At 50.7% G+C, this 17,638-nt stretch overlaps 1 protein-coding gene across 1 annotated transcript in view; it reads left to right on the top strand.

Moving 5' to 3' along the window:
• LOC137306897 (diacylglycerol kinase beta-like) overlaps positions 1 to 14,816 on the top strand; it is a 35,993-nt gene extending 21,177 nt beyond the window's left edge. The window contains exons 3-5 of the mRNA XM_067976284.1: positions 11,161 to 11,237; positions 13,208 to 13,325; positions 14,782 to 14,816. Coding sequence (XP_067832385.1) covers positions 11,161 to 11,237; positions 13,208 to 13,325; positions 14,782 to 14,816 — 230 coding nt within the window. The remainder of the gene's footprint in view (positions 1 to 11,160; positions 11,238 to 13,207; positions 13,326 to 14,781) is intronic.
• Positions 14,817 to 17,638: the final 2,822 nt, after the last annotated feature.

Raw genomic sequence — 17,638 nt, 5'->3', positions numbered from 1 at the left:
TGAAGTGAGGGAAGGGGACCGACCTACTGAAGTGAGGGAAGGGGACCGACCTACTGAGGTGAGGGATGGGGACCTACCTACTGAAGTGAGGGAAGGGGACCGACCGACTGAAGTGAGGCAAGGGGACCGACCGACTGAAGTGAGGGAAGGGGACCGACCTACTGAAGTGAGGGAAGGGGATCGACCTACTGAAGTGAGGCAAGGGGACCGACCTACTGAGGTGAGGGAAGTGGACCGACCTACTGAAGTGAGGGATGGGGACCGACCTACTGAAGTGAGGGATGGGGACCTACCTACTGAGGTGAGGGAAGGGGACCGACCTACTGAAGTGAGGGAAGGGGACCGACTGAAGTGAGGGAAGGGGACCAACCTACTGAAATGAGGGAAGGGGATCGACCGACTGAAGTGAGGGAAGGGGACCGACCTACTGAAGTGAGGCAAGGGGACCGACCGACTGAAGTGAGGGAAGGGGACCGACCTACTGAAGTGAGGGAAGGGGACTGACCGACTGAAGTGAGGGAAGGGGATCGACCTACTGAAGTGAGGCAAGGGGACCGACCGACTGAAGTGAGGGAAGGGGATCGACCGACTGAAGTGAGGCAAGGGGACCGACATACTGAGGTGAGGGAAGGGGGCCGACCTACTGAAGTGAGGGAAGGGGACCGACCGACTGAAGTGAGGCAAGGGGACCGACCGACTGAGGTGAGGCAAGGGGACCGACCTACTGAAGTGAGGCAAGGGGACCGACATACTGAGGTGAGGCAAGGGGACCGACCTACTGAAGTGAGGCAAGGGGACCGACATACTGAGGTGAGGCAAGGGGACCGACCTACTGAAGTGAGGGAAGGGGACCGACCTACTGAAGTGAGGCAAGGGGACCGACCTACTGAAGTGAGGCAAGGGGACCGACATACTGAGGTGAGGCAAGGGGACCGACCGACTGAAATGAGGCAAGGGACCTACCTACTGAGGTGAGGCAATTGGATCTGCCTAATGAAGTGAGGGAAGGGGACCTACCTGCTGATGTGAGGCAAGGGGACTAATCCACTGAAGTGAGGCAATGGGACCGAGCTCCTGAAGTGAGGAAGGGGACGTACCTGGTGATGTGAGACAAAGGCACCGACCTACTGAAGTGAGGCAAGGGGACCGACCTATTGAGGTGAGGCAAGGGGACTCAGATATTGAGATGAGGCAAGGGGACCTACCTACTGAAGTGAGGCATGGGACCTACCGATTGAAGTGAGGCAAGGGGACCTACCGACTGAGATGAGGGAAGGGGATCAAACTACTGAGGTGAGGCAAGTGGACCAACCTACTGAGGTGAGTCAAAGGGACCTACCTATTGAAGTGGGGCAAGTGGACCTACCTACTGAGGTGAGGCAAGGGGACCTACCTATTGAGGTGAGGTAAGGTGAGCTACCTATTGAAGTGAGGGAAGGGGACCTACCTACTGAAGTGAGGCAAGGGACCTACCGACTGAAGTGAGGCAAGGGGACCGACCTACTGAGGTGAGGCAAGGGGACCGACCTACTGAGGTGAGGGAAGGGGACCGACCTACTGAGGTGAGGCAAGGGGACCTACCTACTGAGGTGAGGCAAGGGGACCGACCGACTGAAGTGAGGGAAGGGGACCGACCTACTGAAGTGAGGGAAGGGGACCGACCTCCTGAGGTGAGGGAAGGGGACCTACCGACTGAGGTGAGGGAAGGGGACCGACCTACTGAGGTGAGGGAAGGGGACCGACCTGCTGAGGTGAGGGAAGGGGACCGACCTACTGAGGTGAGGGAAGGGGACCGACCTACTGAGGTGAGGGAAGCGGACCGACCTACTGAGGTGAGGGAAGGGGACCTACCTACTGAGGTGAGGGAAGGGGACCGACCGACTGAGGTGAGGGAAGGGGACCGACCGACTGAGGTGAGGGAAGGGGACCTACCTACTGAGGTGAGGGAAGGGGACCGACCGACTGAAGTGAGGGAAGGGGACCGACCGACTGAAGTGAGGGAAGGGGACAGACCGACTGAAGTGAGGCAAGGGGACCGACCGACTGAAGTGAGGGAAGGAGACCGACCGACTGAAGTGAGGGAAGGAGACCGACCGACTGAGGTGAGGGAAGGAGACCGAGCTACTGAGGTGAGGGAAGGGGACCGAGCTACTGAGGTGAGGGAAGGGGACCGACCGACTGAAGTGAGGGAAGGGGACCTACAGACTGAAGTGAGGGAAGGGGACCGACCTACTGAAGTGAGGGAAGGAGACCGACCGACTGAGGTGAGGGAAGGAGACCGACCGACTGAGGTGAGGGAAGGAGACCGAGCTACTGAAGTGAGGCAAGGAGACCGAGCTACTGAGGTGAGGGAAGGGGACCGACCGACTGAAGTGAGGGAAGGGGACCGACCGACTGAAGTAAGGGAAGGGGACCGAGCTACTGAAGTGAGGGAAGGGGACCGACCTACTGAAGTGAGGGAAGGAGACCGACCGACTGAGGTGAGGGAAGGAGACCGAGCTACTGAAGTGAGGCAAGGAGACCGAGCTACTGAGGTGAGGGAAGGGGACCGACCGACTGAAGTGAGGGAAGGGGACCTACAGACTGAAGTGAGGGAAGGGGACCTACATACTGAAGTGAGGCAAGGGGACCGACCGACTGAGGTGAGGCAAGTGGACCGACCGACTGAAGTGAGGCAAGGGGACCGACCTACTGAAGTGAGGCAAGGGGACCTACATACTGAGGTGAGGCAAGGGGACCGACCGACTGAAGTGAGGCAAGGGGACCGACCTACTGAGGTGAGGGGAGGGGACCGACCTACTGAAGTGAGGCAAGGGGACCGACCGACTGAAGTGAGGCAAGGGGACCGACCTACTGAAGTGAGGGAAGGGGACCGACCTACTGAGGTGAGGGGAGGGGACCGACCTACTGAAGTGAGGCAAGGGGACCGACCGACTGAAGTGAGGCAAGGGGACCGACCTACTGAGGTGAGGGAAGGGGACCGACCGACTGAAGTGAGGCAAGGGGACCTACCTACTGAGGTGAGGCAAGGGGACCGACCGACTGAAGTGAGGGAAGGGGACCGACCTACTGAAGTGAGGCAAGGGGACCGACCTACTGAGGTGAGGCAAGGGGACCGACCTACTGAGGTGAGGCAAGGGGACCGACCTACTGAGGTGAGGCAAGGGGACCGACCTACTGAAGTGAGGGAAGGGGCCCGACCTACTGAGGTGAGGCAAGGGGACCGACCTACTGAAGTGAGGCAAGGGGACCGACCTGCTGAGGTGAGGCAAGGGGACCGACCGACTGAAGTGAGGGAAGGGGACCGACCGACTGAAGTGAGGGAAGGGGACCGAGCGACTGAAGTGAGGCAAGGGGACCGAGCGACTGAAGTGAGGGAAGGAGACCGACCGACTGAAGTGAGGGAAGGGGACCTACCTACTGAGGTGAGGGAAGGGGACCTACCTACTGAGGTGAGGGAAGGGGACCTACCTACTGAGGTGAGGGAAGGGGACCGACCGACTGAAGTGAGGCACGGGACTACCTCAGGAGCAAAGATTCATATCTGCAACCAGCAGTACTCAGGGGTGGTGTGCACCATGTTATGCTGCTCACCTTTTACATTGTCAGGTGTCCCAAATTGCTTTCCAGCCAATTAAGTACTTTTGGAGTGTTGCACTTTTGTAATGTCGGAAACACTGCAGCCAATTTGCTCACAGCAAGGTCCCACAAACAGCAAGGTGATAATGACCAGATCATCAGTTTTCGTGATGTTGGCCAGGACAAATATTGGGAGAGCTGCCCTGCTCTTCTTCGAAATAGTGTCATGGGATCTTTTACAACCACCTGAGAGGACAGACAGGTCCTCAATTTAATGTCATCTGATCGTGCAACACTCCCTCAGTCCTGCACCGGGAATGTCAGCCTGGATTCGGTGCTCCAGTCTGTGGAATGGGACTTGAACCAACGCCCTTCTGACTCCGAGTGATACCCACTGCTGGTCTGTGGGGCACTTCTCACAACATCGGTGATCGCCCACAAGCAGAATAAGAATGTTGTGAAAGTTACTTTGTGGTGCCCGTCTTCTAGTCTCACCACATTCACCCCACAGTATATACATGGCGGATTTGATCTGACGGAGACAGCTCATGTTCAGAAACCACTTCCTTTGGCAGCGGTTCCATCATATACATGAAGGAACAAAAGAACGTGCATTTATATAGCACCTTTCACGAACTCTTGACGTCCCAAAAAGCTTTACAGCCAATGAAGTACTTTTGAAGTGTAGTCACTGTTGTAATGTAGGAAACGTCTCAGTTTCATGTCTCATCCGAAAGACGGCACCTCCAATAGTGCAGCACTCCCTCAGTACTGTCCTGAAGTCTCAGCCTAGAAGCTCATGTCTCGGGTGGGACTTGAACCCTCAACCTTCTGACTCCAAGGTGAGGGTGTCGCCAATTGAGCCATGGCTGACGAAAGTACCTGTGTATCTCACACACTGTGTGGCCTTTTCTTTGCAGATGTTGTGCCAGATTTTGCAGTAGGAGGGCATCTAACGGTGTCTGCCGTTAGTTAAAATTGCCCCCTGCAACCTTCAGCTCAAAACAATTTTTCCCACTAAGTTGCTGAGAGTGCGAGCTGGTAACAGCACAGCGAGGGAAACAGGACACCTGGGACCTGAGTGGACAGGGCAAGCAACAAAGTATCTCCTTAATAAAAACAGAAAATGCTGGAAATACTCAGCGGGTCAGGCAGCATCTGTGGAGAGAGAGAGAGAGAGACAGAGTTAACGTTTCAGGTCGAAGAACTTTCATCAGAACTGGAAGAAGTCTGAGATTAAACAGTTTTTAAGCAAGTGCAGAGCCAGGGGAAGGGGGGGGGGAAGAACAAAAGGGAAAGTCTGTGTTCGGGTGGAGGGCAGGAGTGGTTAAATGACAAATGATGGTGCAAGGCAAAAGGGGGTGGTTATGGGGCAAGTAAAGAAACAACAGATGGGTCTCGAGGAGGTATAAATGGTTACAGCAGAACCATTACCAGCACTTGCTGTCCGAGAAAATGGGAGCAGTGGTTATGATCTGAAGTTATTGAAATCAATGAGTCTGGAAGGTTGTAAATTGCCTAAATGAAAGATGAGGTGCTATTCCTCAAGCTTACGTTGAGGTTCATTGGAACAGTGTAAGGCCGAGGACAGAGAGGTCAGAGTAGGAGTGGGAAAGGGAATTAAAATGGCAAGTGACCGGCAGGTCAGGGTCACGCTTGTGGACAGAGCGGAGGTGTTCAGCAAAGCGATTACCCAATCTGCATTTGGTCGCCCCAATGTAGAGGAGACCGCATTGTGTGCAGCGGATACAGTATACTAAATTGAAAGAAGGACAAGTAAACTGTTTGGTCTGGAAGGAGTGTTTGGGGTCCTGGATGGCAGGCAGGGAGGAGGTGAAAGGGCAGGTGTTGCATCTCCTGCGCTCGCATGGGAAGGTGCCATGAGGAGGAGAGTGGATGTTGGGGGTGATTGAAGAGTGGACTAGGCTATCGCAGAGGGAGCGGTCCCTTCGGAATGCTGGAAGGAGAGGGAAAGATGTGTTTGGTGGTGGGATCACGCTGGAGATGGTGGGGAATGATACGTTGAATGTGGAGGCTGGTGGGGTGGAAGGTGAGGACAAGGGGGACACTATCATAGTTCTGGGAGGGAAGGGAAGGGGTGAGGGCAGAAGTGCGGGAAATAGGACGGACACGGTCGAGGGCCCTGTCAACCACAGTGGAGGGGAATCCTCGGTTGAGGAAAAAGGAAGACATATCAGAAGAACTGGTGCGGGAGGTGGTATCGTCAGAACAGATGCGACGGAGAAACTGGCAGAAGGGAATAGAGTCCTTACAGGAAGCGGGGTGGGAGGAAGTGTAATCAGGGTCGCTGTGGGAGTCAGTGGGCTTATAGTAGATATTGGTTGACAGCCTATCCACAAAAATGGAGATGGAGAAGTCGAGGAAGGGAAGGGAAGAGTCGGAGATGGACCATGTGAAGGCGAGGGAAGGGTGGAAATTGGAAGCAAAGTTGATGACATTTCCCAGTTCGGGGCAAGAGCAGGAAACGGCACCAATACAGTCATCAATGTACCGGAAAAAGAGGTGAGGGAGGGGACCGGAGTAGGACTGGAACAAGGAATGTTCCACGTATTCGACAAAAAGGCAGGTATTACTGGGACCCATGCGGGTTCCCATAGCGACACCTTTTATTTGGAGGAAGTGAGTGGAGTCGAAGGAAAAGGAGAAGGTGTATCTCCTTAACCAATCAGATTGAAGGATTGTGAAATTAACAGCGCAAGGACTGAGAAGGAAGTGGATGAATTCAATGTCAAATCAGGTACAGAAAGAGAAATAGAGAGAGGGAAAGAAAGATTCAATTAAGAGAGAGAGAAAAAAGAGACAGAAAGAAAAAGTAAAAACTTTTTAATTCTCCAACAATTAAAACCTGAAGGAATGAGACTCCACACTTGTCGTTAATTTCCAGTGTCAGAGAGGTTGCTTGGCAGTAATTCACACTTATCACTTGAAATGACTTGACTGGAGTTGAGGTCGAAGATCAGCCATGATCTGATTGAATGGCGGAGCAGGCTCGAGGGGCCCTATGGCCTACTCCTGCTCCTATTTCTTATTTTCAATGCATTTCAATGGTGAGTCAGACAGCGAGATGCTGTTTTGGCGAAGCTAATGGCGGAGCAGTGTAACGCGGACAACAATTTTTGGATATTGAGTTTAACCGCGCATCTGCCCCTCGCCTGAAGTTGCTGTAACATTTGCGCATAAATAACGGAGAGCGCCGTTAGCATCACTGTTATTTTGACAGCAAATTCTGCCCGTTATTTACAGCTGTACACTGCCATTTAATGGTAAGAGAGGAAAAGGCCCCAGGTGCCTATGGACCATTAGAGAGAAGCAGCAGACGTCACCCTAACAGTGACAAAGGAAGCTGAACAACAGGCTTGTATACAGGGGATGGATGCCCTTGAACAGAAGAACATAAGAAATAGGAGCAGGAATAGGCCATAGGGCCCCTCGAGCCTGCTCCGCCATTCAATCAGATCATGGCTGATCTTCGACCTCAACTCCACTTTCCCCGCCCGATCCCCATATCCCTTGATTCCCTTAGAGTCCAAAAATCTATCGATCTCAGTCTTGAATATACTTAACGACTGAGCATCACAGCCCTCTGGGGTAGAGAATTCTGGGGTAGAAGATGCCTGAGCAACAAATACCAGCTCCACCATCACCAAACCCACTCGTTCCCCCCTCAGATATCCGCGTTAGTGAAGATACAGTGTACGCAAGGCCTAATTTGCTTGTATTAACAGAAGATTACAGAGATTATAGAGTTGGACAGTGTGAGGTACGTAGGCCCAGTGTGCATGTAAGGGAAGAGATACTGGGACATACACAATCTGGACAATGCAAAGGATGTTAATCGATAACAAACGAATAAATCTGCATTTATATAGAGACTTCCATGATCTCAGGACATTCCAAAGGTGCTTTACAGGCAATGAAGTACTTTTGTTATGTAGGGAAATGCAGCAGCCAATTTGTGCACCCAAGGTCCCACAAACAGCGATGAGCTAATGACCAGATAATCTCTGATGTTGGTTGAAGGATTGTTGACCGGAGGTCACCGGTTACGGTTATTGGCTTAGTACAAAGAGGAGAGTCAATTCTCTCTTAACTCTCAATTCGCTTTATTCACGTCATTAGATCATATACATATAGCTTATACGTCTGGTTAGATATAGACATGCAGTTTACACCAGGTTATACAGTTTTATACCCAAACTAGGATCTAAACGCACACCCACTAGGTTTCTCTGACACTCCCTGAGTGGTCACAAAATATAAAGGATAATACCCGAAAAGGAGATCTGACGCTGGCCGGGCGTTCCGTTCTCTCTCTCTTTCGATGTCGTCTCTACGTCCCTGACGTAGGTTCTTCCACTTCCGCGATGGTTGTTCTCCGGAGTCTTCACTCTGGCTCCACGCCAGAGATTCTTCATTCTTATTCCGAATCTTATCTCTAAGCTGTGCTGTCTCTCTCTCCCGTTGGTTTAGGCTTGCTCGCCTAGTCTGTGTCTTCTCCTCATTGGCTCGGTCCTAAGGACTTAGGTAGCATTACCTCATTACTCCTTTTCTAAATAAGGACTTGTCTTATCACATCTCCTTTGTCTTTCACAAAACTTGGTTAATTCAAACCGGTTCCAGCCAGCTCAGGCCAGTGACTGAACTCAGGTTACTTCAGTTCAAAAGTCGTTCCTGCCTGTGTGTATCAGCAGCTGACGTCTCATGTTACCTTCTGCAGCCCCTGGCCAACAGGATAAATATTGGCCAGGACACCAGGAGAACTCCCCTGCTCTTCTTTGAAATAGTGCCATGCGAATCTTTTACGTCCACCCAAGAGGGCAGAGTGGGCCTCGGTTTAACGTCTCATCTGAAAGACGGCACCTCTGTCAGTGCAGCACTCTCTCAGTACTGCACTGGGAGTGACAGCTGAGAACATCGCAGTGTTGGAGGCAGAAGCGCTCATGCCTTTTGACTGGGGAAGGTTCCACAACAATGGTCTCATGTCCACCCTGTGCAGACCATCCATGGCGAATTGGAGGGGGCAGAGGCCCCAAGTCCAAAAAGGATGTAAACAGCGATTTTAAAACAAGCGCACACAGCCTCCGGTGCTGGATTAAACGGCTGTCCACAGGCACCATAGAAACATTGAAAATAGGAGCAGTTGTAGGCCATTCGGCCCTTCGAGCCTGCTCCGCCATTCAATATGATCATGGCTGATCCTCTATCTCAATACCATATTCCCACTCTCTCCCCATACCCCTTGATGCCTTTTTTGTCCAGAAATCTATCTAGCTCCTTCTTAAATATATTCAGTGACTTGGCCTCCACAGCCTTCTGTGGTAGAGAATTCCACAGGTTCACCACCCTCTGAGTGAAGAAATTTCTCCTCATCTCAGTCCTAAATGTCCTACCCCGTATCCTGAGACTGTGACCCCTCGTTCTGGACCCCCCAGCCAGGGGGAACATCCTCCCTACATCCAGTCTGTCTAGCCCTGTCAGAATTTTATATGTTTCAATGAGATTCCCTCTCATTTTTCTAAACTCGAGTGAATACAGGCCGAGTCGGCCCAATCTCTCCTCATTCGACAGTCCTGCCATCCCAGGAATCAGTCTGGTGAACCTTCGTTGCACTCCCTCCATGGCAAGTATATCCTTTCCTAGGTAAGGAGACCAAAACTGCACACAATACTCCAGATGTGGTCTCACCAAGGCCCTGTATAACTGCAGTAAGACATCCTTGCTCCTGTACTCAAATCCTCTTGCAATGAAGGCCAACATACCATTTGCCTTCCTAACTGCTTGCTGCACCTGCATGTTTGCTTTCAGTGACTGGTGTACAAGGACACCCAGGTCCCTTTGTACATGGCAGAACAGTTTCATCCAGTCCTGCAATCCACCCTTGGACATGTCATTAATGGATCAGTCACTGAACCAGTTAGTGGGCACAGTCTCTGGCTCTATTTCCTCTCAAGTCAGACTGAGGAACAAGGCTGCTCAGCTGTTTCATTGTCACGGTGCCAATTCACTGGTTTCAGCCATGGACCTTCCCTGGTGGAGTGAAAGGCCCATACAGACCAAACTAGGCTTGTAGTCCCTTGAGTTTAGAAGGTTAAGGGGTGATCTAATTGAGGTGTTTAAAATGATTAAGGGATTCGATAGAGGAGAGAGAGAGAAATGATTTCCTCTGGTGGGGGAATCCAGGACAAAGGGGAATAATCTTAAAATTAGAGCTCGGCCATTCAGGAGTTAAATCAGGAAGCACTTTTCACACAAAGGGGAGTGGGAATCTGGAACTCTCTCCCCTAAAAGGCTGTGGATGCTGGGGGTCAATTGGAGCTTTCAAGACTGAGGTCAGTAGATTTTTGTTGGGTAAGGGGATCAAGGGATATGGAATTGAGGTACAGATCAGCCATGATCTAATTGAATGGCGGAACAGGCCCGAGGGGCTGAATGGCCTCCTCCTGTTCCTAATGTTTCTAAACAATGTAAACAAATTGTACTGCTCAACTGCTGCCATTACCAATCATCAGTGGCCATGTGGCCTCTGGAGCTGACTCATTAAAATCACTTCCTGAGGTGATTCTCCACCTGTCCAGCGGCAGTAGTGCAGATTCCCTGCTGTCATGCTCAGGCCTGTCATTGGTGTAAGGGTTGGTAAACTCTCAGGACACCGTCTGCAGCATGTCCCCAGCCCTCTTCGAAATGTTGGCTTCCAGACTGAGCACAGGGCGGTCCTGAAATCGCTTGGGACTCGCCCCCAGTAATTGCCGGGATCACACATTCCTCTGGTGCCCTCCTCCAGGGCACCACTACGGATGCATCTCCAGCGTCTGCCTGCCCCACGCGCCCGTAAAACATGGTATCTGCCCACCATGGGGGAGGGTGGTTGCCCAGGCTTATCCACCCCCCTCTCAGTGCCATCTCCAGCCACGTGCCTCTTGGACCCTTATGTAAGGGGAGCCAATTGACAAAGTTTATAAGAAGATCCTCCCTCTCTTCAGGGTTCCAGGCTGCACCCTGCCTTGGGCCCCATCTGCTCGGGCCCCACTATCGGCCATCTGGAAGCTGCTACGTCTCAAATCACTTGGCATGTGAGCCTCCAGAGATACTCGGGATCCTGACTGAGCCATGGGAGCGGGAACTCCCGAGGGAGCCCCCACCCCTGGCTCTGCCCCCCTCCCCCTCCTACTTCCCTTCAACATTTTCCCTGTAAAGGGGTAGTCGGAGATTTCTGGGATTGTTCTCTGCTACTCTAACAAATAAGAGCTGATTCCCCAATCAGTCGCTCCCAGCAAGGAGTGACGCTCACCGGGAGCGCTGGTTGGGAATTTGCCGGAGCCCCAGACTTTCTATCCATCAACATGATTTCCCAACTAACGCTCCCTGCGATGACCACTCCTCGCTGGGAGTGTCTGATCGGGGAATCAGTCCTTTAATTAACGTCAGTGGGTTCAGGTGTCATTGTTTGGAAACGATAGCATTTCTACTTTTGAAAGGTTCAATTTACTCCCCCCTCCTCCCCCTTGAAAACCTCTTTAAATGTCTTCGCTTCTCACTAGAAAAAATGATTTATTTTTACAGATTCCACAAAAAAGGTGAAAGATGTTCTGGGCGAGTTTGACGGGAATGGCCAACTATCCAAATACAGTACAGAACAGGTGAGGCCTACAAACACTCGCAGCCAGTCTGGGCTCAAATGGCAACTGCTCGCTACGATCATCACGGGTACTCATGCTGGCCGGCCGCATGGAGGCATGCCAGGCACTTTGGGCAAGTTGCAGGCCTCAGGCCTCAGCCCTCAGCCCTCAGGCCTCAGCCCTCAACCCTCAACCCTCAGGCCTCAGCCCTCAGCCCTCAGGCCTCCACACCCGATAAGAGAAGGAGCAGTGCACACCATTGAATTATGGGATGCTGTGAATGATGGTGATTGGTTCCAGCAGCGCTGCTGAGTTAGGTCACACGAGAATCAATACTCAGCTGGGATTGGTCAGTCATTAATAAAGAAGATAGAATTTAGAGGAAATACAGAATGGATCAAATTTCCCGAGTAGAGATTCTTCTTTTGATTTACTTTCTCTAGGAAATACTTCCATGGGTACTGGGGCCCTCTTGTAGCTCATCCAAGCAGCTACTATTGATGTATGAGCCTGAATAGTGAGTCTCAGTGGGCTATTCGACTGGGAATTACATCACAGTGAAGCCCAATCCTGTACTTACTCGACGCCCAACTCAGGTCACTGGATACAATCAAAAGCAGGAACCTTGGCTGATTCCTTCTCCCCTCCTCCAGAAGTCCAACTCCTGCCCCAAGTGAGACTCAGCACAGGGCAGAGATTGAATGCTGGAGCCTCCTGATCTGTATGGCTGAGCACCAAACTTGGCAGTGCATTTACCCACTGAGTCATTGGGGCGCTGTGCTATTAATGCGTGACCTCCATCACCCAACCTACAACAACTTCTATTGGCAAAAGAACCAAAGGCGATGTGAGGGAAAGCTTTTTTACTCAGCGAGTAGTTCTGATCTGGAATGCACTGCCTGAAAGGGCGGTGGAAGCAGATTCAATAGTAACCTTCAAAAAGGAATTGGATAAATACTTCAAGGGAAAAAATTTGCAGGGCTATAGAGAAAGAGCAGGGAACGGGACTAACTGGATTGCTCTTACAAAGAGCCAGCACAGGTACGATGGGCTGAACGGCCTCCTTCTGTGCTGTAACCATCTATGATTCTATGAACTTGTATTTAGATTTACCATTGAAAAAGTCCCAAGGCGCTTCACAATCAGGCAAAGAAGGAGATGTTTTAAAAAATTATTCCTTCTCAGGATGTAGGCGCCACTGGAAAGGCTGACATTTCTTGCCTATAACCTAGTTGCCCTGAGACGGTGGTGGTGGAACTGAATGGTTTGCTAGGCCACTTCAGAGGGCAGTTAAGAGTCAACCACATTGATGTGGGGACTGGAGCCATGTCTAGGCCCAGACCGGGTAAGGACGGCAGGTTTCCATTGGTGAACCAGTTGGGTTTTTACGACAATCCGACAGCTTCACTGTCACCGGCTTTTTAAAACATAACCACAAACGACTGTACGCCTCACTTAGGCCTGACCATAAGTTTGGTCAAAGAGGTGGGTTATACAGAAGGTCTTAAAGGAAGAGAGAGAGGTGGAGGAACTTATTGGGGCTGATTTTCCTCTCTCCCACACCTCTCCCCCACTCTTGCTTGGGTCCAAGTGCACTCTGCCTGACCTGAACCCACTTGTGTTTCTGTGTTCAAGTCATTTGAATCGGTCTGGCCTACCCAAGGTTTGTGCCTGGAGACGGAGATCTGAAATCTGACTGCTGCTGAGAGGCCTGAAATTCTAGGCCTGCTCTGTCGATGGGGTGGAACCCCCGCCCACCAATGTAGCCCCCGCCCCAAATCCTATGACGACGTCATTACCAAACTCGGGGGCAAGAGCAGTGCCCGTCCCGACATAGGCCCGGAAAGTCGGAGAGGTGCCATGCCACCTCTAGCCCAGGAAGGACCTCCCCCCAGAGCAGCCCGACTCTGCAGCTCCCAAAGGAGGTTTAGGACCGTTAAAGTAAGCAGGTTTTACCTATTTCCACTGATTTCTCTTTTTTCTGTTCGCAGCACATAGACTTTGAAGGATTCAGAACACTCATGAAGATCTACCTGGATGCAGAAGACATTCCCAATCAATTCTGTCAGCACCTCTTCAGGTCCTTTCAAACAAAGCCGAGTGAGAAAGGTGAGAGCTGGTCCAACATCTAGTAGGCCATCAAAATATTCATTGCCTGGAACAGGCTGTACTGAAAGCATGAATGTGTTAGGCCTCACAACACATCCCAGTAAAATGGCCATGTTTATATAGGGTTGGCACCAGCCCCATTTTGTTTTTAACTGTTCTACATTTATTCTTCCTTAACACCCCTGGCCCACTGCTGTCTCATTGTCTAGCCTTGTGGGTAATACCTGTGGATAATCCCATGGGATAACATGGAGTTTTTGTGAGTCACTGTAACCATATCCTGCAGCCCATTATTTGGAAAGCTGACTGGCAGTTTAGTTGAGTACACGCCTCAGTACAGGAGTTTTAGCAACAAAACAATGTACAAAAATCTCATTAGGGACATTGAACAGAAGAATATAGAAAATTTACAGACCAAGAAATAAGACTTTTGATCTCAACCCCACCTTCCAAACCTAACATGGTCATGTGACCCCATTTGCTGTACTTTTTGGATGAATGTGCCAGGATGTCCCTGTCCCTCTAACCCTGGGACGAATCATAGAAGCACACAGCAAAGAAAAAGGCCATTTGGCCCACCGTGTCCATGCCGGCTCTTTGAACGAGCTATCCAATTAGTCCCATTCCCCTGCTCTTTCCCCATAGCCCTGCAAATTTTTCCTTTTCAAGTATTTATCCAATTCCCTTTTGAAAGTTACTATTGAATCTGCTTCCACCGCCCTTTCAGGCAGCGCATTCCAGATTATTACAACTCGCTGCGTAAAAAATTTCTCCTCATCTCACCTCTGGCTCTTTTGCCAATTATCTTAAATCTGTGTCCTCTGGTTACCGACCCTTCTGCCAGTGGAAACAGTTTCTCCTTATTTACTCTATCAAAACCCTTCATGATTTTGAACACCTCTATCAGATCTCCTCTTAACCTTCTCTGCTCTAAGGAGAACAATCCCAGAATGTTAAACCAGCAACTTAAACTGCTCATTTTGTCATATTGTCCTTCCAAAAAGCCTGTGAGAAACGAAGGAAAAGCACCTCCAATACACCCCAATGTCCCCTTGTCTCAGGAACTTAAGTCCTTCCTTAAAGGACTGTAACGTACCCATGGATGTTCCAGATGGTGACAGCCCTCTGAGAAACGAAATACTTCCTGGTATCCAACCCGACTCTTTGTGAGTGCAATTTATAACCACCCCCCTTCCCAAGCCCCCGCAGTCCCGACCATCACAATCCATTTGAAATATCTTATCAAAGCTGCATAATCCAACCTTTTCAAAATATTAAAAACTCAATCATTCCTGGGCCTACATTTCTCTGCAATCAATACCCGTAACTTGTTAACTGAGATCTAAGTATCATCCTTGCTGTCTTCCTCTCTAGACTCATCAACAGACCAAAGCTAGACCCAAACCCTTATGTAACCGAAGTACGTTGCTCTTAGTTTTGTGCTTTATTGTCCTAGCACTACCTCCTGGAGCCCTACTGCTGTCCCTGTAGCTCCTGCACATTGCTTGTGGACCTTTAGTGACTGGTCACTGGTTACTCTCACTCCCCTTTCCTACTCTGGACAATGGAGACCATGCATGGAGTAGACAAGGCTTGAGCTACCGAGCCTCATGTTTATAACACAGAACCTCTCCACATCAAATGACATCTTCCATTTATGAGCCCCATCACTTAACTCACCAAAATTTACAATACTGTCCAATACTATCCATACACTTGAAGTTCAGCTCACCGGCTTATACCTCCCAGGGTCTGATTCTCCTTTTTTAAATAAACCACACAAACGAACCTCCAATATCTCAGGAACCATCCTGGTTGAGGTCAAAAATATCAACCAACCCATCAAGTGTGGCTTCCCCCATTTCCTTATAGACTCCAAGATAAAGTAGGCCCAGAACTGTAATTGATCTTAAGACCATTACCCTTGGCTACACCCATGTCGTACGTTACTTCTAATTTATGAATTTTACCTAAACACCTATCCTGTAGAACAACGATGACCCTCATTGCCCACAGAAGTAAGATGCAAAATATCGATTCAGCCACTTACTGATCATCATTTCTATTCAGTACCAACTTCTCTTTCAAATATTCAGCCCAATCCTTGGTATTTACTGCCTCCCAATATAACGATAAAACGCTCAGGATTATCGACCACAATTCTTCACCGTCACATCTTACATTCTTTGGACCACTTTTAGTTATTTTTATTACTTTTAATATTTGTCCCTTCTGACAAGTTGACCATTTCAAGAGAATTTTAAAAGTGGACATCAACAATTCACACACCAAAATCTCCCTCTCTTTTTCCACACTTTTAATTGATGCCATTTCCTGTAAAACAATGAAACAAAACATTACAAAATAACACGTTAGGAAGCTGAACAAAGAATTGACAAAGATCGTAAAAAGGGCAGAGCCAAGAGTGAGTCAGCGTCAACTCTCTCACACACTGTCCGAACTCTCTCACACTGCCCGAACTCTCTCTCACACTGCCCGAACTCTCACACACACTGTCCGAACTCTCTCTCACACTGCCCGAACTCTCTCTCACACTGCCCGAACTCTCACACACACTGCCCGAACTCTCTCACACACTGTCCGAACTCTCACACACACTGTCCGAACTCTCTCTCACACTGCCCGAACTCTCTCTCACACTGCCCGAACTCTCTCTCACACTGTCCGAACTCTCTCTCACACTGCCCGAACTCTCTCTCACACTGCCCGAACTCTCACACACACTGTCCGAACTCTCTCTCACACTGTCCGAACTCTCTCACACTGTCCGAACTCTCTCTCACACTGCCCGAACTCTCTCACACACTGCCCGAACTCTCTCTCACACTGCCCGAACTCTCTCACACTGTCCGAACTCTCTCACACAGCCTGAACTCTCTCACACACTGCCCGAACTCTCTCTCACACAGCCCGAACTCTCTCACACACTGCCCGAACTCTCTCACACACTGTCCGAACTCTCACACACACTGTCCGAACTCTCTCACACTGTCCGAACTCTCTCACACACTGTCTGAACTCTCTCACACTGCCCGAACTCTCTCTCACACTGTCCGAACTCTCTCACACACTGCTCGAACTCTCTCACACAGCCCGAACTCTCTCACACTGTCCGAACTCTCTCTCACACTGCCCGAACTCTCTCTCACACTGTCCGAACTCTCTCACACACTGCTCGAACTCTCTCACACAGCCCGAACTCTCTCACACTGTCCGAACTCTCTCTCACACTGTCCGAACTCTCTCTCACACTGCCCGAACTCTCTCTCACACTGTCCGAACTCTCTCACACTGTCCGAACTCTCTCTCACACTGCCCGAACTCTCTCTCACACTGCCCGAACTCTCTCTCACACTGCCCGAACTCTCACACACACTGTCCGAACTCTCTCTCACACTGCCCGAACTCTCTCTCACACTGTCCGAACTCTCTCACACAGCCCGAACTCTCTCACACACTGCCCGAACTCTCTCTCACACTGCCCGAACTCTCTCACACACTGCCCGAACTCTCTCACACACTGTCCGAACTCTCTCACACACTGCCCGAACTCTCTCACACACTGCCCGAACTCTCTCACACACTGCTCGAACTCTCTCACACAGCCCGAACTCTCTCACACTGTCCGAACTCTCTCTCACACTGTCCGAACTCTCTCTCACACTGCCCGAACTCTCTCTCACACTGTCCGAACTCTCTCACACTGTCCGAACTCTCTCTCACACTGCCCGAACTCTCTCTCACACTGCCCGAACTCTCTCTCACACTGCCCGAACTCTCACACACACTGTCCGAACTCTCTCTCACACTGCCCGAACTCTCTCTCACACTGTCCGAACTCTCTCACACAGCCCGAACTCTCTCACACACTGCCCGAACTCTCTCTCACACTGCCCGAACTCTCTCACACACTGCCCGAACTCTCTCACACACTGTCCGAACTCTCTCACACACTGCCCGAACTCTCTCACACACTGCCCGAACTCTCTCACACACTGCCCGAACTCTCTCTCACACTGCCCGAACTCTCTCTCACACTGCCCGAACTCTCTCTCACACTGCCCGAACTCTCTCTCACACTGCCCGAACTCTCTCACACACTGCCCGAACTCTCTCACACACTGCCCGAACTCTCTCACACACTGCCCGAACTCTCTCTCACACTGCCCGAACTCTCTCTCACACTGTCCGAACTCTCTCACACACTGTCCGAACTCTCTCTCACACTGTCCGAACTCTCTCACACTGTCCGAACTCTCTCACACACTGCCCGAACTCTCTCACACACTGCC

The sequence above is a fragment of the Heptranchias perlo genome, chromosome X, assembly GCF_035084215.1.
Source record: "Heptranchias perlo isolate sHepPer1 chromosome X, sHepPer1.hap1, whole genome shotgun sequence".
Lineage (NCBI taxonomy): Eukaryota > Metazoa > Chordata > Chondrichthyes > Hexanchiformes > Hexanchidae > Heptranchias > Heptranchias perlo.
Note: the sequence above shows the minus strand (reverse complement) of the source record. Positions and strands in the feature narration are given on the sequence as shown.